We start from the raw sequence: 25,336 nt of genomic DNA, 5'->3' as shown, positions 1-25,336 counted from the left end.
TTATTGGAATTATTTTAATAAGACAGTGGGTTGATTTAGGATATTTTGTGGAAAGAGGCCAAGGGTGAACCTTTCATTTTGGCAATACATACAGAGAGTCATAAAATGGGCCATGCCCTCTGACCTGCCTTCCCACTCCTGTGAATTTATCTAACGAAATAACTCAAAGGAAAGGAAGCTATACTTATCAAGAGTGTATAAATGAAAAGTAGAAATAACCTATTTATCCCATAATTTCAGGACGGTTATATAAATTATAGTAAAGTAGGTTATTTTAGTAGAATACTCTGCAACTGTTAAATATGAGAAAATTTTACAATTTTTTTAGAAAATACAAAAGTATAAAGTATAATTTAGTACACTCTACTTAATAAATATACATATTAACTGTAACTATACTTATATTTGGATAAAAACTACAAAATGAAAAGAGTTGTTGAAGAGAAAAGTGAGACGAGAGTAAAATTTTAATTTTTCTTTACTTTAAAGTTGTTTTCATAAAACGTTTCTTTTGAAGTAGGCTGTTGGGAGCGCTTTCTTATGTGATGTTTTGCCCAGAATATTGTCTGTGAAATTGAGAAGAAAACAATGGCTCTCAGGGTGTATTTGAGTGACTGTAACTTTTTGAAATGTGGAGAAATACAGAAGAGGCCTCTGGCTGAAGATATAAAGTACCACAAAGAGTCGATCGTTCTGGACTTCTCTATTTCTTTGTGTCTCTGGGTACAAAGAAGAAAATGATATGAAAAACCCTGAAAATTGCCTGCCATGGTGTGATGATTGTGATGAGTGAGCTCTTAATGTTAAATGTCAGCCCAAACCGGCTTCTTTTTAGCTCCACGGTTATGCTTTAATATGTAGGTTAACAGCAGAGGTATACTTACTTTATTTTCAAAAGGATCTAAAATTGTCATCTGCCTCCAAAGTAAATGATTAGTCAGGAGAATATCAGAGGTTTTGGAGATATTGTAAGAGAGGTCATGTGTGATTCACTGGAGTGATGAAATTAAATGACATGTCTAACAGTGGTATTGCCCTGCCAGCCACCTGATACCTTCTCTATTACCTGTTTGAGAATGTTTGCTACTGAGGAAAATTTCTATTTCGAAAACTTCTTTTTTTTTTTAGGGCCCATACAGCTCTGTGTGAAGATAGTATATTTAGGACTTTTAGGATTTGTATCTAGAATTTCAGATTTATTGGAAAACATAATTTCCTCCTTTATAACAGACTGATTTGTTTAAATTTCCAGATACTTGAGACCAGAAACTGCACAGGGGATTTTCCTGAATTTCAAACGACTTTTGGAATTCAACCAAGGAAAGTTGCCTTTTGCTGCGGCCCAGATTGGAAATTCTTTCAGAAATGAGATCTCCCCTCGATCTGGACTGATCCGAGTCAGGTACTGCCCATGTTATTCTTCTGGTGAAATTAGTAAATGATTTTGGCATTGAAGTGGAAACAAAAGCTTGCTGTTTTAACAGCCTTCTTCCTTCTTACATGATTATATACTTGTTGTTTGTTTGTTACCTCCAAATGTAATCTCTGGCATGATGGACAGTTTTGAGTAACTGAAGTGGACTTGAAGGGAAAGGAAGGAGGGGGAAGAATAGCTGAAGTTTCACATCTGATCCAAAATGATCTTTTCTCCTTGTTCATCTTATGTTTTGAGGATGGCAAGATCTTGATTGTCTACACTGAGGCATTTTCTGGTGGTGGTGGTATAGATGAGTGTAGGGTGAGGTGGGGAGGAAGTGATGGTTAGGGCAGGAGGGCCATTCTAGGTGTCCAGGGCAGATGGCATTGCTGGTATTGGGGTGAGGGTGTTTCAGCAGCCAGATGGTGTTCCTCCAGATATTTGGGGCACCTTTATGACAGTGTCCAGCTAGCAAGCTTACCGCTATCTATGCTAGTTCAGATGCTCTCTTGTCTCTATTCTAATAACCTCCCTTTGTCAGGTGTATCCAGAATGTGCGGGAAGGCATCTTGGCACTTCTGAGTTATGTTTTTCTTTAGAAACTTATTATGACTTAAGTTTTTTGAGATTTCTATACATTTTCTTACTGATATCATCTCTTAAGGTAATAAATTCGATAGAAAAATGGGATATATCGGTAAACTTAACTTTCTTAGACTCCAAAAGTATTTTCCACAGCCCCAGTGACCTTCATGAGGAAGGAGCTTGCACAGCCTAGAGAAATGGAGTGGGGAGGACCCTCCTGGACCTGGCTGCAGAGAGAAGAGATAGTCCTAAACTTTAACTAGGTGTTATAACAATGAAAAACTTGTCAGACTTAAATCTGTTTTATTTCTCAATGTCTGGGTTTCTTCGTATCTTTTCTCGTCTTGCTTCTGGGCTTCCCCTCTGTCCCAGTAGTGTCTGCACGCATGCTTTCAGAATACTGAGGAAGCTGTGTGAGACTGAGCTTGTCTAAAGCCACTGTTTTGGAGACGATTTACATCAAGTAGAGTAGCTGTTGGATGATTATAAAGGACCGTGAAGTAAGACAAAACCTGGGGCCTGTGGAATAAGAAGCGGTAAATAGGAAACGCAGCTCAGAACAGAGGAGCAATCCCAGGAGTTAACTGGGGAAAGTCCCTTGGTGCTTCCTGACGTTTTATTCCTTGGTCACTTTCAGTTCAAAGTGTTCCATCTGGATTTTGGTTGGTTTTGTCATGTGCCTCTGCAAGATCCTGGCTAGAAATCCACTCATCCTTCCACGAGTCAGTATCCCCATGGCTTTTGTTTCATGGTAGGGCTAGGACTTGTTGGTTTAGTGTTTCTTCTTGACATAGAGTTATCAGGTGATACGTCTTTGTATAGCTGTGATTCCTTTGATTTAGGTTGGGAGCATTGGATTGTTCATATGAAATTTTTTTTTAATTAAATTTTATTTTGATTGGCTGGCTCTGTCTTCTAGTCCTGTGTCTATTTTATATCTCCAGAGTTCCAGGTAGACTCTCTGAACTCAAAGGCAACAGACAGCTGGTACAGTCAGTACTAGTGTTGCTTTCTATCTCCTGTCTTTGAGCTGGGATTGCTTCCAGAACAGAGGGAAAGACTTCGGTAGCAGAAGATGATTTGGGGATCCTGGACAAGGTCCTTATTTTGATCTGCCCTTCATTTTAGATGTTCTTTCGCTGTCATCCCACTTGGAAGCTGTGTGAGGACAGACATCATACTTCCCTCTCTCATATTCCTATGCGCACAGAAGACGTTTGATAGCTGTTGAAAGACAAGACATAGGTGCTGCTGGACCAAATAAGGGATACCATTAAAAAATAAAATTGAAAAAAATATCAAAGCTCTTTCGCAATGCATTTCATGTATTTTTAGGAACCATTTAAGCAATTTTTCATTACTTCTAAAACATCTGAGATAATCATGAAAGTGCACTAGTAAATTGTGTGTGTGTTTTAAAGAAGAGAGACTTGATTTTGACTCCTAAAATTAACTTAAAACTCTTTTCCACCCAATAGCTACTAAATTGCCATTCAGGGAAATCTCTTTGAGAAACCATTACTCTGTGCCTACTTATTTCATCATTATGCAGTTAGCTTGATGTTAGCTTTTTCAATTCATGCCTTATGTCCTCTGCCTTGAATAACAGTTTATTTGAGAAGCTGCTACTCTCAAGACACCAGCTGTATGGTGCCATTAGCAGTCATTTACTTGTTCACAGCAAGAAAAAGGAAGAAATCACACTGTTATAAAAGCTAAAGGATAATTTCAATTCACTTTTAATTTCCCATTCTATGAAAAGTAAATCAGGAGCTTCATTTCGTGTACATCTGTAAAGACTTGCTTTAAGGAAATGCTTTAAGGAAAATCATTTTATTTGGAAGCCATTATTCAGTATCTCATTTTTTGTGTGTGTCTGATGTTCGTTCAGGTTTTCCTAACTTTAAAAAACTGTATCAATCTGTTCTCTAAAAACTATTTTCCATATCGTTCTATATCATTGTAGAATGAAGTTGAAAATAATGGCTTTTGTTTATTGTCTTTTATAGTGAAGTGTACAACTTTTATCCCTTATATTTTGGCTTTCAGAGAATTCACAATGGCAGAAATTGAGCACTTTGTAGATCCCAGTGAGAAAGACCATCCCAAGTTCCAGAATGTGGCAGACCTCCACCTGTATTTGTATTCAGCGAAAGCCCAGGTCAGCGGACAGTCTGCTCGGAAAATGCGCCTAGGAGATGCTGTTGAACAGGTAAGATTCCATAGGTAACTTAATTTAGATTATACCTATTCCAGGTTTTCGGCACTTAGCAAATTCTGTGTACTGGATGACAAAATATTGTATTTTGCCAGGCATTTTATTTTGATACAGTATGTGTTTTTATACAGTATTTATTACACACTATTATAGTGGGAGGAAATTACCTGAACACGCCACTGTGTGGACCGTTGGGGCTAACATGAAAAATATGTTTAGCAGAGCACTTGGAAAAAAGTTCTTGGTTTGAACTGTGCCCCGTCAATCTGACTTTTAACAGTGTATACTACTTTTGGGGAGACATTTTGACTCACAGAAAGCAAGCCCTCTGGATTTTAAACTCTTCTGCATTACCCATAGCAATTGGGGTAAGGCCTTGCCTGTAATAGAATTTCTCTAATTATTTGCTTGGAGAAATAAGTGAGTGAAAACATTCCAAGAGTAGCTGCTGCCTAATAGTGGAATGAATTGCCCTGGGAACAATGAGCTTCCTGTCTGAAAATATTCAAGTAGAGGCTGAGAGATAACTTGTCAGTTGTTTTGCAGAAAAGAGCCCTGCAGGGACTAGGAGATGGGGCTAGATGATTTCTAAGATCCTTCTGTACTAAAAATATAAGATTACATATACTATATGGGATTCACAAATTTCAGTGGGTAAGAGTACATTAAAATCCCCTCAACATGTCTTATGACTTTTGCTAATTCAGAAGGAATATATTTACAATTCCTTAGGATCATTATTATGAATGTCATTTTTAGCACTGTAGATTTAGAAGGTATGAGGTATTAGGCTGAATTTTTGCTGACCCAGTGAGTATGGTAGAAAGATTTTGAATGACGCCATTATTATCTGCTTGTTATCTTGACAGTTAAACCTTTTGAAAATAGCCAAGATCACACTTTGGGTATTTAAGATTGTTCTGAAAGCTGGATAAATTAGCTTACCTTATGTTTCAAAAATGTTTCAGTAGATGATGAATAACTCAATGGAAAATGGTACTTGACCTTCAAAAGCATTGATGTTTGTGTTTTTGTTCGTTCCTCTATGCTTGCTTGCGTGCTGCTTGCCTATTTATCTACTTATTTGTTTATTCATTTATTTTTAGGGCGTAATTAACAACTCAGTATTAGGCTATTTCATTGGCCGCATCTACCTCTACCTCGTGAAGGTTGGTGTATCTCCAGATAAGCTCCGCTTCCGACAGCACATGGAGAATGAGATGGCCCATTATGCCTGTGACTGTTGGGATGCCGAATCCAAAACATCCTACGTAAGTAGAATGCAATGGTTTTTACCATGTGATTTTCACATTGTTAACCTAGGAGCATGGATATCAGAGTTGCCTTTTGTGTGCTTCATGCCAGAGTGGAACAAAAAGAAAAAAAAAGATTTCTTCCTGAGCTAAATGGAAAAAGTAGTTGCCCCCTTGCGCTCTCATAAGTGGGGGGCTACTCTTGTGTCCCAGAAGCCCTTTGTAGACTTGGATGGCTTTTACAGAGAGAGTAAGAGTGAGAGAGAGCGAGAGAAGGCCACTGATGGGGCAGTGCTGGTGTGTCCTTTCTTGGTGTGGGCAGTGTGATTGGTAATATTCCTGCGTGCAGCTGAGATGGGGTGGCCTTCTTCCTGACAAGGACCCCAGCAAACGTTGGAAGTGGTGGTGAGGCTGAGTAAAGAAGGTCATAGTGCTCTTAGTTTTGAGAGTTACTTGGTAGATTTGGGGGATAGACTAGTAGATTCTGATCTCTTGTTTAGGAACTACCTTTTCTCAAATTCTGTATATTTAATAATAATTCAGAGAAGACCGCCAGGTTACCTCTTCACTGTTGCTTCCCACCCCCAACCCTCAAACATGAATATTAGTGCTGAAGCTTGGGATTGAAAGGCATTTGGATATAGGAGATGCTTCCTGCATTGGTGGCAGTGGGAACAGGCTGGCATCCAAAACAAGGGGGCCAAGAGCCTTCTGGCGTCTCCCTCGTTTGGTGCTAGGGAGGCTTCTCACCCATATGGAGACTTTAGCCCAGGAGTCCATGGTTCCCACATGTCCTTGGTTGCACTTTTTACTTTTTAAAGTGACTTCCTTTTAATGGATACATTTTTTTTAAATTAAAAATAAAAGTCATTAAAAAAATGATGACCCTTTTTTGTAAAACAGAAAGCAAAAAATAATTCTTAAGTGTGTTATGTAGAAAGTGAAACTTCCTATTGTATGCTCCCCAGAAGTGTTTCAGGTCTCTTTTCTAGATCAGGCATGAACAAATGTTTTCTTTAGTAGATATAGTAAATATTTTAGGCTTTGTGGATCTCTGTTGCCTCTCTTCTTGGTTAGGGGGTTTTGTTTTTTGTTTTCGTTTAACAACCCTTTAAAAATCTAAAAACCATTCTTAGCCTATGAGCCTTGGTTTGTCAACCACTATTCAAGATAATTTTATATGCTTTACAAACATATACACATGTGTACATGCATAATGATATGCATATACCTGTAGTGGCTGTTACTGATATTGTTTTTAACATATTCTCTTTCCTTTGTGGAATTAGGAAAGAATCTGTTAGGTTCTTCTTGTTACTTTACTTTCTTCACAAGCTTACTTGACATATGCTAAAACGATAGTGGTAATTATTTTTGGATTATAGGTGATCATTAACTTCAAAATGTATTACATTTTCTGGAATTTCTTTTCATTTTCAAATTAAGCCAATAAACTATTTTCTGTTTTGTATGAGAAGATTTCAAGCTAAACTGGACACAAAGTCTTTTTTTTAATAGATTTATTTTTTATTTTATTTATTTATTTGTTTATTTATTTATTTATTGGCTGCGTTGGGTCTTCGTTGCTGCGCGCGGGCTTTTCTCTAGTTGCGGCGAGCGGGGGCTACTCTTCATTGCAGTGCACAGGCTTCTCATTGCGGTGGCTTCTCTTGTTGCGAAGCAGAGGCTCTACGCGCACAGGCTTCAGTAGTTTTGGCACGTGGGCTCAGTAGTTGTGGCTCACAGGCTCTAGAGTTCAGACACAGTAGTCGTGGCACACGGGCTTAGTTGCTCCGCGGTGTGTGGGATCTTCCCAGACCAGGGCTCAAACCCGTGTCCCCTGTGTTGGCAGGCAGATTCTTAACCACTGCGCCACCAGGGATGTCCTGGACACAAATTCTTGCTATCTCAATTTAGATTCTGAATCTACATTTCATTTGTTTGTTCATTTAATATTTTGAACTGTTAAGGGCTGTATACCGTTCTAAGTGTATTATTATCTTATGTAATCCTCACAGTAATTCTGTGCATTGGTCCTATTTCTGAGGAAACTGAAGTGCTGAGAGGTTAGGTAATTTGTCCGAGTCTCACAGCTAGTGAGTGGTGGAGCTGGGATGTGAGCCAGGGCTATCTGACTCCAGGCCCCTGCTCTTAACCATTGTGCTACACTGCTTTCATAAACCTACTGCATTCCTGCTCATCCTTTCCTGAGTGTCACTGTGAGCTGTGGCCAAACCCTCAAGGATGAGAGATCAGAAAATGTGAGCCTAATAAGTCCTGAGGATGTAATGTACAGCATGGTAACTATAGTTAATAGTACTGTATTATATATTTGAAATTTGCTTAGAGAGTAGATCTTAAAAGTTCTCATCACAAGAAAAAAAAGATTGTAACTGTGTGTGGTGACGGATGTTACCTAGACTTACTGTGGTGATCATTTTGCAGTAATACAAATATCGAATCATTATGCTGTACACCTGAAACTAATATAATCTTATATGTTAATTATACCTAAATCTAAAAGAATTAAGAAAAAAATTTAAAAACAGAAATGTGGGCCTAGCTTTGAGATTAGGCTACAATGTTTTGTGTAAGGTCATTGGAAGACTGGACTAAAACAAAACCAGAAGCTCCAGAGTAACAGACTAATAAGGAGAGGGGAGAAATCCTTTAAAGCCTTTAATTTTTTCTTTTTGTGTGCTTCATATTTTATTTTTTTAATAAAAAAGTGACTGATATAGCTAATGTTCCACCCTTTTCCTCTCTCTGCTCAGAGGTAACCACGATCCCAAAGTTGTTGTCTACCATTCTTAGGCGTGTTTTTGTAGTGTCACCTTTCAGTACATAAATATGTTCATTGACATCTTTAGTAAATGATAATGAGCATGTTTATATGTTTAAGGGCATAGATATACTAGTTGACATCTTTAGTGACTGTCAAATGATCAAGTTACATGTTTTTAAGCTTTTTTCTTTAATTCCTATTTTTTTGTTGTTGTTAAGTGTTGGGGTTTCTGAGCTTATATGAGTTTTATATTTGCCTCTTTATTTGAAATACCCCATGTGGTAGCTTGTGCTTGGAAAGCTTAGTAGTTGTGGTGGTTGAATTTTCCCAAACTCTTTTGATTAAAGGCAAAAGTAAGTATTCATGAGAAGGACTAACTAGATATCTACTTAACTAAGCTTTTTACCTCTTTTGTTCTTATTCAAATAACAGGTTCTTAAGAATTTTTGAAAACACTTTGCTTTTGAAAAGTAACTTAGGCGTTAACAAGAAATGGAACCTGCCACCCCTGTGGTAGTAATGCTGTTATTAAGTTTTAGTCTGTGACCGAAACAGTACCTGTTCTTCACTGAGTTTTCTTTTGTTGGGTAGGAAACTGAATTGAGCACAAATGCCCACATTTGTGGCCGGCGGAGCTGTGTGTTTAGTACAGCTATCTGATGCCAAGTTTTGAGAGCAGTAGACACTTCATACAGAGGGAATACCATCATCCCTTGGTGTCTGCTGAGGCTTGGTTCCACAATCCCCACGGACACCAAAATCCTGGATGCTCAAGTTTCTTATATAAAATGGCTTAGTATCTGCATAGACCCTATACACATCCTCCCGTATACTTTAAATCATCTTTAGGTTACTTATAATACCGAACACAATGTAAATGCTACACCAATAGTTGCCAGATTCGCAGCAAATTTAGGTTTTGCTTTTTGGAACTTTCCAGAATTTTTTTTCTGAGTATGTTTCATTCACAGTTGGTTGAATTCGCAGATGCGGAACCCACAGATACAGAGGGCTGGCTGTGTTATTGGGTGTTAACACTTAAATACACCCTTCAGAATCTACTTAACAGTTTTTTCAAAACATTTTAGAGGGAGAAAGTCAATAAAACAATGAAATAGCAACATAGAAAAAGTTCCTTTTTCCTCTTTGAGCATCTGTCCTCTGTCCATTCTGTTTACCCTTCAAGGCTGATGGGATGCGTTAGCACTCTATTCATTTCCTCCTTCTTGTGATGCATCGTAATCTATTATATTTCTTTTTCTTTCCTTTTTTTTTTTTTAATTAAAAAAAATTTTTTTTGGCCACACAGCATGGCTTGAGGGATCTCAGTTCCCCAATCAGGGATTGAACCCAGGCCCCAGCAGTGAAAGCCCAGAATCCCAACCACTAGGCCACCAGAGAACCACCTTTCTTTCCTTTTTTTTTTTTTTTTAAATTAATTAATTTATTTATTTATTTTTGGCTGTGTTGGGTCTTCGTTTCTGTGTGAGGGCCTTCTCTAGTTGCGGCGAGCGGGGGCCACTCCATCGCGGTGCACGGGCCTCTCACTCTCTTGGCCTCTCTTGTTGCGGAGCACAGGCTCCAGACGCGCAGGCTCAGTAGTTGTGGCTCATGGGCCCAGTTGCTCCGTGGCATGTGGAATCTTCCCAGACCAGGGCTCGAACCCATGTCCCCTGCATTGGCAGGCAGATTCTCAACCACTGCGCCACCAGGGAAGCCCCTCTTTCCTTTTTAATGGTTCAGAAAAATGCATACACACTATATTGTTTTCTTTGTAATTTCTCATAAGAGTCTTCTGGCGAAGAGTTACGAACCTGAGTGACGTAGGTGCAGGGCATGCTGTGATATAACTAACTCCCGACGGATTTCCCCGCACACGTGTTGTCCTTCGTAACTTTGTCACCTATGTTCAGACTTACCATCACCACAGCATCATAATAGCATGTTCTTATTTCTGCTGCTCTTTTATTGTAATGTCATGATTTCCGTTGTAATATCTCCTCTTCTCACGTTGCTAATCCCCTTGGTGAATCCTTGCCTTCCCACCTGCTGCTGTTGACCTTATTTTTTGTCACCTGTGTTGGTCTCTGAACCCTAAAGGGATTTTCAGGTGACTGATGGGGTCACTAACCCATGAACTGTTGTTATCTTTGGTAAAGACTGGTGAAGTACTTCCTCCTCTTAACTATCTTCCATGCTTTTAAAAGATCATGAAAGTTTTTCTTCCTGTTTTCCTTCTCCACAAACTATTTTTTGAGGTGAGCACCAGGTTTAGATTTGTGGGTGCATATGTTCTGTGTGGACTCACAAAAGGGATCTTGGTTGACCCCTCAACCCTTCGTGTGTGTGGCGCTAGGAAGTCTCTGGGAATGTGCTGTTGTGTGCGCTCTGGAATTCAGGAGGTCGAATTCTGGCCAGGGATGTGATTTACTTGCCTAGTGTAGGGCTCTTCCGAAATAGCCATGCCCTTCTCTTTGGCAGTTCTTAAAAGTGCACAGAGAAGAATGACTTTGCAGGTTTTACTTCTTTGATTTGAGCCAGAGTTTTAACAACATAAATGTATGAGTGTGAGGGGGGAAGAACCATTACAGTGGTCCCTCGGTATCTGTCGGGGATCATTATCCAGGAACCCCCCTGCAAGTTTGCCAAAATCCATGGATGCTAAAGCCCCTTATGTAACACAGTGTTGCCCTAGTGGTTTCTGCCAGATTCATTTTGAACCCTGGTCACAAATTTGAAACATCTGCCAGTTTTGTCTTGGTTCACATTTTATTTCCATAACCAAATCCTAGAAAATGTTAGTTTACCCCACATTCACAATATGGCAAAATATTTCTGTCCAGAAAATAAAAAGACTACTTTGTGTACATGTGTGAATTATATTTTGTAAGGGTGTTACTACCCGATGTATAAAACTATTCCCATTTCAAACATTTATAAAAGTTGAGTGGAGATTGTATAATTGAATTATTCTTGAGTGTGTGAAAGAGTTACCTAATAATCCACATGCATTTGTGAATGAACCTTGTGTGACTTACAAATGTTTTTCTCTATCATGTCTTCTTAGGGCTGGATTGAGATTGTCGGTTGTGCTGACCGTTCCTGTTATGACCTTTCTTGTCATGCGAGAGCCACCAAAGTCCCACTCGTAGCTGAGAAGCCTCTGAAAGAGCCCATATCCTTTCTGGTCACTTCAGCAGCTCAGGACTACAGTGTAAACATCTTGGAAATGGATAAGTCCAAGTCTATACCTTGTTCTGTGGATAAACTGAGATGTTTGTGCACTATTTAAACCTATTATTTTACCCATCTCATTGCTCCTTTCCTATTCTCTTTACTTGTAATCTGACATGTGCCCGCTCAGTGTCTGGTCCTTGAAAGAAAAATGCTCTGTATGTCTTTCAGGATGTTGACCAATTTTTCTCAGCCATTTCCCACACCTTCGTCTACATACATGCTCTTTAATTAAAGGGCGCCTGGTGAATACTTTCTCTATTAAAAGCTGAGTGACTTTTATGGTAGATGAAATAATTTAGTTCACTTGATCTGTAGATCATCAAAGGAGAAATTTTCTTCTTTTACAAGCCAGTGAGATTGTGAGCTGATCTAAGGGCTAGGCCAGGGACAGGAAATAGATCCTGTCGTGTTGAGACATTTGAGAAATGAATGAATTGTTTTCAGAGGTTATTATGCTATGTATTGGGTTATACTGCTGATTAGATAATATCCCTTTATCTCACTGTAACTTTGAAAAAGTCTTTCTTGATTATGTTTACTTATTTTGACTGAGGTTTATCTGAATGATTTTGTGGGTGGTTGTTTCATCTTGCACTGGAAATCAGCTTATAGAGGATCTCAGACACCAATAGGGAACGATAGTTGTTTTAAGTCGATGATGGCTTGTCCTCAAGATCATTCCCCGAAATACAAAGGCAGTTCTGTAGTTTTGTATTCCTTGACTACTTCATACAAAACAGTCAATGTTGTTCAGTTTGAACCTAATAAGGGAGCAATTGGCAAGGCATATAAGAAGGATGCAAAGCTGGTGATGGAGTACCTTGCCATTTGTGATGAGTGTTACATTACAGAAATGGAGAAACTACTGAATGAAAAAGGGTAAGATTTAAGACGTGTACTTTTACATGGGCTCCAGTCAGCTATGTCTTCTCTGCCAGGTTTTGAAAGTTAGGGTGAGATGAGTTTCTTTAGAAATGTTTTGCAGGTAAGTACTATCTCTTGGCTACATTTAAAGGACTGTGTTTGTCTAGATTTTGGCATTATGGCCTGGAAATAGACTTGATATGGACTATAAAGATTTTTTTTTTTCCCAATAACTTTCTTAGAGGAGGAGACTTATCCAAGGTAATTAGAAACTACATCTATCTCTTAAGTCAGTGCTCTTTTTTTGAACTTTGGAGTCGTCTGTGTAATTGTTGTAAGTATAAATGTAAAAATGATAGAGAAGAATCTTTAAAGGAATTCAACAAAATCCATCACTAAACAATGTAAAATTTACTGTGTCTGGCAAACAATAAAAAATTTCTAGACATATGAGAAAGCATGAAAATATGACTCCTAAAGAGGAGAAAAATCAGTCAAAAGAAACACCCAGAAATGACAAACGTGATGAAAGTAATACAGAAGGATGTTAAAACAGTTATTATAGGGGCTTCCCTGGTGGCACAGTTGTTGAGAATCCGCCTGCCAGTGCAGGGGAGACGGGTTCGACCCCTGGTCTGGGAAGATCCCACATGCCGCGGAGCAAGTAAGCCTGTGAGCCACAACTATTGAGCCCTCGTGCCACAACTACTAAAGCCTGTGCGCCTAGAACCTGTGCTCCACAACAAGAGAAGCCACTACAATGAGAAGAACGCGCACCACAGCGAAGAGTAGCCCCCACTCGCCGCAACTAGAGAAAGCCAACCCATAGCAATGAAGACCCAACACAGCCAAAAATAAATAAATTTTAAAGAAACAACAGTTACTATAAATATGCTTCCTGTGCTCAAGGATGTTAAGAGAAAACATGAACATATGAGGAGAGAAATGGGAATGTATATGTAAAAAAGAACCAAATAGAACATCCAGAGGCAGTATCTCAAATGAAATTGTGTGTACCTACCCACAATACAATAGAATGGAATCTTTTTAAGTGCTTACAGACAAAAGCCGTATACCCAGCAAAAATATCTTTCAAAAATGAAGAGAAAATATTTTCAGACAAAAAACTCAAGAGGATACATTGCCAGCCAGACCTACACTGCAAGAAATGTAAAAGAAAGTCCTTCAGGCAGAAGTGTGGAAATTTAGAGCTACCCAAAGAAATAAAGAGCTCTAGAAATGATAAATATGTGGGTGGATATGAGTAACGTTTTCTTTCATTTCTTTAAAATGACATCTCTTAATTTCTTTAAAAGATAATGGGTTGTTTAAAGCAAAAACCATAACAATGTATTGTGAAATTTATAATGTGTAGAAGTAAAATGTATGACATCAGTAGCCCAAAGGATGGGAGCAAAGACTTGGGAATACGTAAGAATATGTATACTGTTTTGAGGTGTGTACATGACATGTGGAGGTACACCATGGTAAGTTTAGGAAAGGACATACCGTAAACTCCAGAGCAATTGCCTGGATAAAACACACAGAAACCAAAGGGATATAACTAATAACCCAATGAGAGGGCTAAAATAGAATAATAAAAAATGCTCCAGAAAAAGACAGGAGAAGAGGAAAAATGAACCACGAACAGATGAGATCAATAGAAAATAACTCAGGAAATGGTAGATTTCAACTCAACAATATTGATAGTTATATTAAATATAATGATGTAAACACTCAGATTAATAGCTTTTAACTGTCAAACTGGCTAAAAGATTCGAGACCCAGTTAAATGCTGTTTCCAGGAAACTGACTGTAACTGTCATATACGGGCATACCTCGGACATATTGTGGGTTCGGTTCCAGACCACTGCAATAAAGTGAATGTTGCAATAAAGTGAGTCACACAAATTTTTTTTGGTTTCCCAGTGCATGTAAAATTTATGTTTACACTGTAACCTACTCTATCAAGTGTGCGATAACCGTTATATTTTTAAAATAGGGGGCTTCCCTGTTGGCGCAGTGGTTGAGAGTCCGCCTGCCGATGCAGGGGACACGGGTTTGTGCCCCGGTCCGGGAGGATCCCACATGCCGCGGAGCGGCTGGGCCCATGAGCCATGGCCGCTGAGCCTGCGCGTCCAGAGCCTGTGCTCCACAACGGGAGTGGCCACAACAGTGAGAGGCCCGCGTACAGAAAGAAAAAATAAAATAAAATAGGGAATTCCCTGGTGGTCCCGTGATTAGGGCTCCATGCTTCCACTGCAGGGAGCATGGGCTTGATCCCTGGTCAGGGAACTAAGATCCCACATGCCGTGCGGCGTGGCCAAAAGAATAAAAAATAAAAACCAATGTACATACCTTAATTAAAAAATACTTCATTTCTGAAAAATGCTAACGACCATCTGAGCCTTCAGCAAGTTGAAATCTTTAGTGACATCAAAGACCACTGATCATAGATCACCATAACAAATATAATAATGATGAAAAAGTTTGAAATTTTGTGAGAATTACCAAAATATGACTCAGAGACATGAAGTGAGCACATGCTGTTGGAGAAATAGCACTGAGATTTATCGATGCTGGGTGGCCATAAACCCTCAACTTGCAAAAAATGCGATATCAGTGAAGCACAATAAAACAAGGTATACCTGTACACAAATAGGCTTAAAAGGAAAAGAATTTTAAAATATTTCCCATACAAACATTAATCAAGAAGGTGGAGTGGCTTATTAACATCAGGCAAAGTAAACTTCACAACAAGGGAAATTACCAGGTTGCATTTCATAATGGTAAAGGGATCAATTCATCAAGAAGGCACATCACCTCTAACCTTGTATGCCACTAAAAACAACCTCAAAATATATAAAGCAAACTTAACAGAACTGAAAGGAAAGTTAGACAAATCTACCATCACAGTTGGCGATTTCTACACCCCTGTCTCAGTGATCAGTAGAGCAAGTAGACAAAAAAGAATCAATAGGAATTTGAAGATATAAACACTGTTAATCAACTTACTCACCATTTATAGAATACCTGATAACCAAAGAGTATACATTTTAAGTACACTTGAAACATCTTTCATACTGTTTTTTGTACCACTATCTAGCTAATGGTGACTTGCATTTTCAAAGCATTGTTTAAAAAAACAGAGTATGAGAGTCTGCATATGGCCTGCAAACACTATTTCATACACAGAAATTTTGCCAAACCAAAGGATTATACGCCAAATTCTAGGAAAGACAAATCTAGTTTATAGCGATAGAAACAGTGAAGGGGATTGAAGGAGAAGGGACTTAGGGAAACCTTTGGGGCGATGGTGGTTGCATGTGTATGTGTCAAAAGAACTATCATAAGATGAACTCTTGTAAGTTGAAGATAAAATTTACAAGAAATTTAAAAACATTTCTGGTCTCCCAGAATTAATGTCTGTTTATGCTAAAATAACATCAAATGCCAATAAAGTAAACATAGGTTACTAGCAGATATCATTATCTACAAACAAGACAGGTTTTAAAAAATTATTCTCAAATAATGGCTATCTCCTTGCTCATTTCAGCTTTTTTATAATTATTACGTACTCTACACTTAGATTGTGCTCACAGAGACAATATATATGATACTGTTTATATGGAGTCTTTAATGCATGTGTGCACAGACTTCAGACAGAATAGTAAAAGTGGAGGCAATCAATGAAAACCATTCATATGATGCATGAGATTATCACTGCAAGAAACTAGCAAAATGCAGCGTACCATGTATCAGCCATACAGCTTCAAGGACAACCACATGAGGGCACTCTTTTCCCTGCCCTGAGCTGCTTGTGAGATAAGACACATCCAAATTGATCTTCATAATGTGAGGAAATACTTCATAAGCTGAAATACAGGTATTACACGAAGTGCTTTATAAAGGTGAATTCTTTCTTTTTTTAATTTTTTTATTTATTTATTTTTGGCTGCGTTGGGTCTTCGTTGCTGTGTGCGGGCTTTCTCTAGTTGTGGTGCGCGGGCTTCTTATTGCAGTGGCTTCTTTTGTTGCAGTGCACGGGCTTTAGGCGCGCGGGCTTCAGTAGTTGCAGCACGTGGGCTCAGTAGTTGTGGCTCCCGGGCTGTAGAGCGCAGGCTCAGTAGTTGTGGCGCACGGACTTAGTTGCTCCACGGCATGTGGGATCTTCCCGGACCAGGGCTTGAACCCGTGTCCCCTGCATTGGCAGGCGGGTTCTTAACCACTGCACCACCAGGGAAGTCCCAAGGTGAATTCTTATAACCTGAAATGGAATGGGCGTATCTCAGGATGTGAACATATGGCATGCAGGCAGTAATTTTTGTGGGGATAGTATTTTATATTGACATGTCAAGCAGAATCATTAAACTTCTTTTAAGCTGATCTTCATCAACGTAAGTGTCAAAGTTTATTTTGGAAATAGTGTGGGACTTTTAAAATTTCCTTCTGTAAGATGACAGGTTGGTCATTTTTACATTTGTCGGGACAGTGGTGAGCGTAGTGGTCTTTTTGCCAGCAGGCCTGTTTTTGACGAACTTATTGTAATTATTCTAAAACTGAATTTTAAAAAATTTTTCTTCAGTTTTACCTTGATCTCAAAACCAAAAGAATTGGTCATAAGTCACTTGTGGAATTTTATAAGACTAACCACATTTTTGGGTGCCTCCCAAAATACTGATTGGTGCCGTTGTTAGAATAATTAATTTGGTATTCCTTATGAACTAATTTAAATTTGACTTCAGCTGTTATATCTGAATTGTTGACCAAGTTGTATTACACTTAAAATGAAAAACAGTTTAGCACTCTGTATAACTTCTTTAAATTAAGGCATGGGATATGTGTTTTCACCAATATGTAATGTGCCTTGTTTCTTTGCAGGGAGTTTACTATTGAAACTGAAGGGAAAACATTTCAGTTGACAAAAGACATGGTCGTTGTGAAGAGGTTCCAGAAAACACTACATGGTAAATTTGTAAAAATAGTTAAGGAACAAACAAACAAAAATCATTACTCCTTAAAGGCATTTTGTTTTTTTGTTTTTTTAAGTTTCATAGCATAACCATTTTATGGAAAATTTGAAGAAGAAAAATAAATCCTTAATGCTGTAACCCTAAATTTGATGAATATGTTCAAGGTATTATCTCAGGTTTTTTTTTTTTAAAAAAAACATAATTGTACTCATACTGAAGAATAATTTATAATGCCACCTTTATGTTTCCTGTGTGACCTGAGGTACATATGAAGAATATACCTTTGATTAAAAACATCTTTTTTTTTCTTTTCTCACTTTAAGGAAAAGTCCTTTTGTTTCTTAAGCAAAAGAGAGAACTCATCCCTTCTGTCTATTTTAGCAAATTAACTTGTTAAAAGTAGTTTAGATTAGTGATCTTTCATGCTTTTTTAAAAGCCAAGGAGATGATTATTTTTGGTAGAACAAATTCCATGAATTGGGAAATGACTATTTTGGAGAATATACGAAGGATGCTTGTGGTTAACTGGCTGAATTGAAGCTTCTGGAAACTAAGAGTAGTGGGTATTTGAGATGCTACTGCCCATGGAGCAAGCAGGCCTCCTTTTCCATTTGTGTTTGGCCTGCATCGTTGTCACCAGGCTGCAATGAGCTGTAAAAGGAGTCTGAAAAGTGATAGGAGGAAGCAGGGGATCCTTCTTCATGCTCTGGGGCTTTTTAGCCACTATCCTGGCAGCTGGCTCAGAGCTGTACTTCACCATTGCTTGGATGCCAGGAAAGGATGGGCAGGAAATGCCTTGATCATATTTCTGAAATGTTATTCTCATGTGTAAGTTTTTGGTTCCAATTATCTCATTTCTCTTGAAACATAGATTCTCCAAGGTAAGGGTCAGTTACCTTAGACCTGGATAGTGCTTAGCCATGCTTCCTTTCTGAATAATAAGTAATAATGAAGACAGTTCCTGTGTATACCACAGGCATAGCCTCACCCATGGGAAGAGCCGTGGCGTCCCAGGTACATGTATTGGATTGAGTGCTGGTCCCTGAGCCAACTCTTCTCTGAGGGGCTCCTGACCCCAGAACCTTGGAAATACGATGGCAGTAACTTGGCTCTCTTAAGGAGTTCTCATCCAGATAGCAAGATAAAGAGTAAAACACAAATCACATGACACTTGTTGTATGTAGGAGTTGTTTTTGTTAATTTTGCCAGCTGTGGTGGTAGATTTTTTAATTCTAACAAAGTCTCACAGATGCTCTAGAGTTTTAATGCTTTCTGCATAGCCGAGGCAGATGACAGAGTGTGGCTGCTATTGTTCATAGCTTACCAATTGGGGAAGGAATACCCTGGTATCTTGTTTCATTTTTATGCTGTATAAACAAAATTAAATTTGGTAAAAAAATTTTCACTCCAGTTTTCTCTTTAAAGGCACTGTGTTTTCTACCAGGAAATAGTTTTTAGGATCGTTCTGATTTCTTTGTCCTGATGTACAAGATCGATCACAATCTATCTAGAATAGGGATATTTTTAGGGCCAGTAAGAATTGTTTAGAGAGGACCTGAAATGCATTATGTGAGGTTTGAGAGAGTGTTATTGAATTTCTCTCTCTCTTGCAGTGGAAGAAGTTGTTCCGAGTGTAATTGAACCCTCATTTGGCCTGGGTAGGATCATGTATACAGTATTTGAACATACATTCCAAATACGCGAGGGAGATGAACAGAGAACGGTGAGTTGTCATGTACAGTGTACTGTTTGTTCTCTTACAGTGTCAGAGAACAACATTTACTGAGTGATGTTAAGACAACTCTGAAACAATCAGTTGTTATTTACTGTAATGTTAACACCTTTGCTTAACTGTTTACAAAGCAAAGCACTTTTTTATCTCATTTGAGCTTGGATGTGTAGGTTATTCTAGATGCCATTGTTTTAGTTGCATTTGAGTTCTGAGACAGAACATATTACTTTGGGAGAACTGTCTGTATTGCATCAGTGGAAGGAATGGTACTTTCTGGATATACTCGTGTTTTCAGAAAATTGGGAAGGAGGAGATAATTCATAGAATTTGGTCAAACCAAAAAACTGTATTTATACATTGGTAAAGCATTGAAAGGAACCTTCTCAAACTGCATAAAATAGTCTGGGGTATGTTGGGGGTAAAAGATGTAAATTCCTAGGTTCTATTCCAGAGATACTGATTCTCACTAGGTCTGAGACTCAGGGATCTGGTTTTTTGGTTCTTTTTTAAATAAGAACCCCAGGTGATTCCAGTGTGGGAGATTGACAGATAATAAATTGGGCAGTAGTATGTGAGGTGTAGCCTTTCCTAACATTCAAGCCTAGCTAAAGATAAATGTTTTTTAGAAGTTTTCATCCACTCCCTCAAGTTTTCTTTTGGCTCGGATGCTTTTGAATCACTGCTGCATGCCTACCACGTATCTCTTCATTCTGGCTAATTTCACCTTTCTCACCTCACCTCTGCCTGTGGAAATTATACTCCTTTAATTTATAGCTTCAGGTTTCCAGGAAAGGCACTCAGAAGAAGAATGCTAGGGAGGAGAGGTTGTATAGGTCAAATTAACTGAAAGAAGCATTGTTACCTGCATGACCAGCTAAAGCTGAGTGTGTACCCAATGTTGGACATGAGCTCTGTAGTTCTTTCTAGGGTGTTTCATCTTGAAAACGGACTGATGAGTTCTTGGCACCAGTATTTTTAAAAGTCTGACGTACCATGGGTAATGTGTAGCTAATAAAGCTACTCTTTTATTCTCTGCCGTAAAGTTATATCTTCATTTCCTGACATTTAAGGAGCAGCTTTTCATTCATTAACAGATAGTAAGAACCTGAGCTGGACACCAGACATGCAAACATAAGGCATGGTTCTTCCTGAGGAATGATGTCATACTTAACGGAATGTGCTCTTTTTAGAGGTCGAGTTTGCTTCAAGCTTTTCCTGCTATTTTTCTAATGAAAAGTTTTTTAAAAAATCTTTTAGCTGTTCCTTTGAATCTAATGATATTGATATAACTAGAGTTTTAATAAAAATTTCATAAAGGCTAGGCAAGAATAAATTAGTTATAGTGTTTTATGAATTGCATAGAGATTCTCATCATGGAGAGAAATTTGATTAGGCTGTGAGAAGCCAAATATGTTTCTAAATTATTAGCACATAGTCCCTCGATCCATCTTCCTGTAAATTTGGTATAAAAGCATTGCTAGTGAGATAAAAAAATTAATTTTCTATAAAGGCAGGTCCCCGCTTCTCTCTCACATTAAATGAAATCACAAGATGGAGGAGAGGAGTGGAATTCTGAGTGTTCCGTGATTCAGGTACTATGTTGGTAGAGTCTAGGGTTTACTTACAGTGGAATATTCACCATTGCTTGGCACTTAAGATTAATCAGGCTTTGCGGGGGCTAAACTGGACCCTGTGTCATTCATTATTTTAATGGGACCTATTCATTCTGAGTCTCATATTCTTGCCTTCAAGTGAACCCTTTTTACAGATATTATTTAAGAACGGTCTTCAGCTCTCATTTCCAACCCCAAATGGTGGACTAGTTTGCCTTCAACAGAGTATCTTTGTTTTATTTCTGAATAAATCTGAAACCTGTTTCAGGAGCAGTTTAGGAGGGCTGTACTTTTCTATGGGTATACAGAGCATCTTTCTTGTTTGTTTTCTACTATGTCTCTGGGACACACATTTGTGAGCTAATTAAGCTTTTCTGTTTTACTTAGTCACTGAGGCTCAGAGAGCCTTCACTTATGCTGAATCTCTTAAAGGACAGAATGGAATTTTGTCTTTTGACACTACTTCTCTGATGATTTGGGAGGAGGTTCTTTAGGGATCTCCACGGAAAGAAGTAAGGCTTTTAAGTGGTACCAAATAATTACCATCTTAGATGGTAGCTTTCAGAATGCCTTTACATCATTTAACTTTCTTACAATAGACCTGCCAAGTAAGCAGAGCAGATGGTAGAGATCTACTTTTTAGATGGAGAAACTAAGCTCCAGAGAGGGAGAGTTCACTGAGTTGGTCCAAATTCAGAACTGAGAACAAGATCTTTCTGATTCTAGTTCTGGATATCCTGCTCTCTCTGTTTTGTCACACTGCTTTTTCATATCATGTTTTCTAGTATTTTAACAGTGAAGATTGGACATTAATGTTTAGATCTTTATACACTAACATATTTGGATTTCTTTCTTTTCAAACCATCTAGTTCTTCAGTTTCCCTGCTGTAGTAGCTCCATTCAAATGTTCCGTCCTTCCACTGAGCCAAAACCAGGAGTTCATGCCGTTTGTCAAGGAATTATGTAAGCAAATCCAGTTGGGTAATCTCCATGGGAATACTGTCAAGTAGACTGAATTTTAGGAAATGTCTCTCTTTGTTTTATATATATAAATTTATTTATTTATTTATTTATTTATGGCTGTGTTGGGTCTTCATTGCTGCGCTGGCTTTCTCTAGTTGTGGCGAGCGGGGGCTACTCTTCATTGTGGTGCGCAGGCTTCTCACTGCGGTGGCTTCTCTTGTTGTGGAGCACAGGCTCTAGGCACACGGGCTCAGTAGTTGTGGCTCACGGGCTGTAGAGCGCAGGCTAAGTAGTTGTGGCACATGGGCTTAGTTGCTCCGCGGCAGGTGGGATCTTCCTGGACTGGGGCTCAAACCCGTGTCCCCTGCATTGGCAGGCGGATTCTGAACCACTGCGCCACCTGGGAAGCCCCAGAAATGTCTCTTTTCTTCAATAAAAATACATATTGAATGAAGAATAAATCTAAGGGATTTTAGCATCTGCTCTTATTTCCAAGAGAGAGAGTATGCTTCCTCGGGATGTTTTCTCCTGCATTTGAATGAGTCAGCTTAGGACCCAAGAGTCAGATTTCAAACATCCTTGCTTCTCCTGTTGACCCTGCTGCTTGCTTCACCCTAGTGGAGGGTAACGTCCCCAGTGGATCTACAGCCACTGGACCCACAGCACTGAAAGGGATCCTAGTGGCCATCTGGTGTGGCCCACATATTTCAGAGTTGGGAAACAGGAAGCGTTCACTGAGCTGCTCAGGGCCGTGCAAGCCTCCTGGCCTTGGCTCCTTGTCTGATGCTCGCTCCCCTGCAGCTGAATGAGACGTAGGTATGAGTGAGGGGTTGGGCGCCAGCAAGGGATTATACTTTTGGAATTTTTCTTTCTCTTGCAACTGCAACTTACTGCTCTTTAGTGTTAGTCCCTTTTATAAGCGTCCTGAGCTTGTACGACATTGAGATGACATTGGGACTTTCTCATTTTAAAATTTTTAATTTACTTAATTTATTTTGGATAGCGGAAGCCTTGACCCGGCACGGCATCTCTCACAAAGTAGACGATTCCTCGGGGTCCATCGGAAGACGCTACGCCAGGACTGATGAGATCGGCGTGGCTTTCGGCATCACCATTGACTTTGATACAGTGAACAAGGCCCCTCACACGGCAACCCTGCGGGACCGAGACTCCATGCGGCAGATAAGAGCAGAGGTGGCTGCCTTCTCTTTGGCATTTTTAATCTTAGAAATGTGTACTGGTTCCTTCTGATTTGAGATGGATTTTGTTTTGTTTATGCTTCCCGTTTTTTTCTTTTTAATTTTAATTATAAGTTACTATCAGCACAGATTCCAAATCTCCTCGGCTTAATTATGAAAATATTCATTAACACTTCTCTAATTTTTTTTTTTTTTTTTTTTTTTTTGCGGTACGTGGGCCTCTCACTGTTGTGGCCTCTCCCGTTGCGGAGCACAGGCTCCGGAGGCACAGGCCCAGTGGCCATGGCTCACGGGCCCAGCCGCTCCACAGCATGTGGGATCCCCCCGGACCGGGGCATGAACCCGCGTCCCCTGCATCGGCAGGCGGACTCTCAACCACTGCGCCACCAGGGAAGCCCTCTCTAATATTTTATAGCCATTTAGATCACTCTGGGCTCATTCTCTCACAGTTTGCTTTTATAGTTATGTATTTGGACAAGGGAAATATGATCCCCGGTGGTTGTTGCCATAGTTTTATTGGTAGGCTTTGGGGAGCTTAGACAGTTTTATCTTTATATTTCTATATAAATGTACACATGAGTACGTATAAACTTTTTCATGTTAATCAATTCAAAACAGTGAATAATGTTTCAGTAATTTTACTTGATGGGAAGGGAACAGTGGAGATGGGAAAAGTACAGGAGGGAAAGGAAAGAGTGGCCACTTTAATTGACAGCCGCCTGACTGTCTTGAGCAGGGTTTTATTTAGAGTGCCTATCATGTGCTCTGCTTGTTCCAGAGGGTTAGCAATAGGGAAAAACACAAGTCAAAGACTGCTTTTTTCCGAGGGAATTTTTAGTCTACTACAGAGGTCACAGATTTCTGGCTCATCTTTTTACAGAACCAGATCTAGCTACTCTGAACCGATGTTCCCATTGGGCAGGGGTTCTCAAAGTGTGGCCCCTGGACCAGCAGCATGTGCATCACCTGGGAACTTGTTAGGAAAGAGGAGTCTCCGCCCCAGACCTACTAAATCAGAAACTGGGTTGGGGGGGAGAGAGAGGGGTCGGGCAGAACTGGTTTAACAAGCCCTCCGGGTGATTCTGATGGTTACTCAAGTCTGAGAACCCCTGCTGTGTGGCAGCCAATGTTCCGTTCTGGCTGAGGAACAGCTGGCCCCCTTCATGGGGGCTCTCCAGTTTCCCAGCTCCCTTCGTTCATGTTACTTGATTGACCCCAGTTTTAAGAGTTAAATTTTACACACATGAAGTAACTTCAAGTGGCACAGAGATTTGGAATAATTAGGAAAGGCCGTGCGGGAGAATTGAGTTATCCAGGGAGCAGGCAGCCGTTCTGGGCAGGAAGAAGAGCCTGAACCCAGGCCTGGGAAGGAGGTGAGTGTAACTAGGTAAAGAGGATTCAGTGGGAGTCACAAGAAACATGGTGTGGGGACCAGTGTGTAGAGGGATCCTGTCATTGTGTAGACACTGACTTGGCTCTCTATATAGTTTCCTGAGTTCAGGGTAAATCCTCTTTTGGACAATCTAATCAAGGTGGTTGATTCTGGGACTTCTCTTTCCTTTTACCCCAGGTCTCTGAACTGCCCAGCGTAGTTCGCGATCTGGCCAATGGCAGCATCACGTGGGCTGATGTGGAGGCCAGATATCCTCTCTTTGAAGGTCAGGAAACTGGGAAAAAAGAGACAATCGAAGAATGAGGACAGTTTTGGCAACTTTTGACCATTTGCGCTAATAAAAGAATAACTCTCATCATGTCCACTTTACAAAAAAAAAAAACAGCATTGCATCTCCTCCCGGGGACTGCATTTTATCCTCAGTGGCTGCCTGATCTTACTCCCACAATTAAAGCTGAAGGAATTCTGAACAAACCTGTAATCCGCTTGGTCATCTTTCCGCGTTCTCAGCAAAGCTATTTCTCCTGCCTTTGGGTAGACACTCATGGCTTAATGTTAAACACAGTTAATACATTTTAAAATTAACTTTATTCAGAGAGCCGTAAAGTTCACCTGTTTGAAGCTTACAGTTTGATGGCGTTTAGTGTATTTACAGAGCTGTGAAACTGCCTTCCAATTTTAGAACATCTCCGTCGCTCCAAAAGGAGCTCTCATGCGCATCCCAGCCCAGCTGCAAGCAACCACTCATCTGTCTTCTGTCTGTGGATTTGCCTTTTCTATCCTTTCTCTTTCTCCGAGAAGGTGGTGATGCACTGTGCCAAAGAGGCGGCAGTCTCTGAGTAGGTGGGCGGCTTCTGGGAGGAGCTGAGGTGCGGAGGAGGCTTGCTGGGGTGGGGTCAGGGCTGCTGACCCCATTGTCCTGCTGACAGAGTCTCCGGGAGGGGGTGCCTTGACAGAAAGCCTCTATTTGAATTTTAAGACGTGCTTGTACTTGGCTTCCCAGGTAGCCCTGGAAATCACTGAACTCCTGATGCCAGAGGAACCCCATCTGCCTTGTCTGACTTGGCCCTTCTCAACCATCACAGCGTCTTGATTCTAGCCTAG

The 25,336-nt window shown here is 39.8% G+C and overlaps 1 protein-coding gene across 3 annotated transcripts in view; it reads left to right on the top strand.

Moving 5' to 3' along the window:
• GARS1 (glycyl-tRNA synthetase 1) overlaps window positions 1-24,941 on the top strand; it is a 40,626-nt gene extending 15,685 nt beyond the window's left edge. Inside the window, exons 8-17 of one of the 3 annotated variants that reach the window (XM_089917559.1) lie at window positions 1,253-1,402; window positions 4,052-4,214; window positions 5,327-5,491; window positions 11,326-11,438; window positions 12,234-12,374; window positions 17,241-17,326; window positions 18,946-19,055; window positions 21,547-21,640; window positions 22,644-22,834; window positions 24,410-24,941. In XM_089917559.1, the coding sequence (XP_089773685.1) occupies window positions 1,253-1,402; window positions 4,052-4,214; window positions 5,327-5,491; window positions 11,326-11,438; window positions 12,234-12,374; window positions 17,241-17,326; window positions 18,946-19,055; window positions 21,547-21,640; window positions 22,644-22,834; window positions 24,410-24,535 (1,339 nt within the window). In that variant the 3' untranslated portion in view covers window positions 24,536-24,941. Of the gene's footprint in view, window positions 1-1,252; window positions 1,403-4,051; window positions 4,215-5,326; window positions 5,492-11,325; window positions 11,439-12,229; window positions 12,375-17,240; window positions 17,327-18,945; window positions 19,056-21,546; window positions 21,641-22,643; window positions 22,835-24,409 lie in introns of those variants that run through there. The other 2 variants (XM_089917558.1, XM_089917560.1) reach the window with 2 other exon arrangements.
• Window positions 24,942-25,336: the final 395 nt, after the last annotated feature.

This window comes from Delphinapterus leucas, chromosome 9 (genome assembly GCF_059928025.1).
Source record: "Delphinapterus leucas isolate spDelLeu-1000000601 "Yukka" chromosome 9, BTC_Dleu_Yukka2, whole genome shotgun sequence".
Classification (NCBI taxonomy): Eukaryota; Metazoa; Chordata; class Mammalia; order Artiodactyla; family Monodontidae; genus Delphinapterus; species Delphinapterus leucas.
The sequence above is the reverse complement of the archived record's forward strand: the minus strand, read 5'-3'. Positions and strand labels throughout refer to the sequence as shown.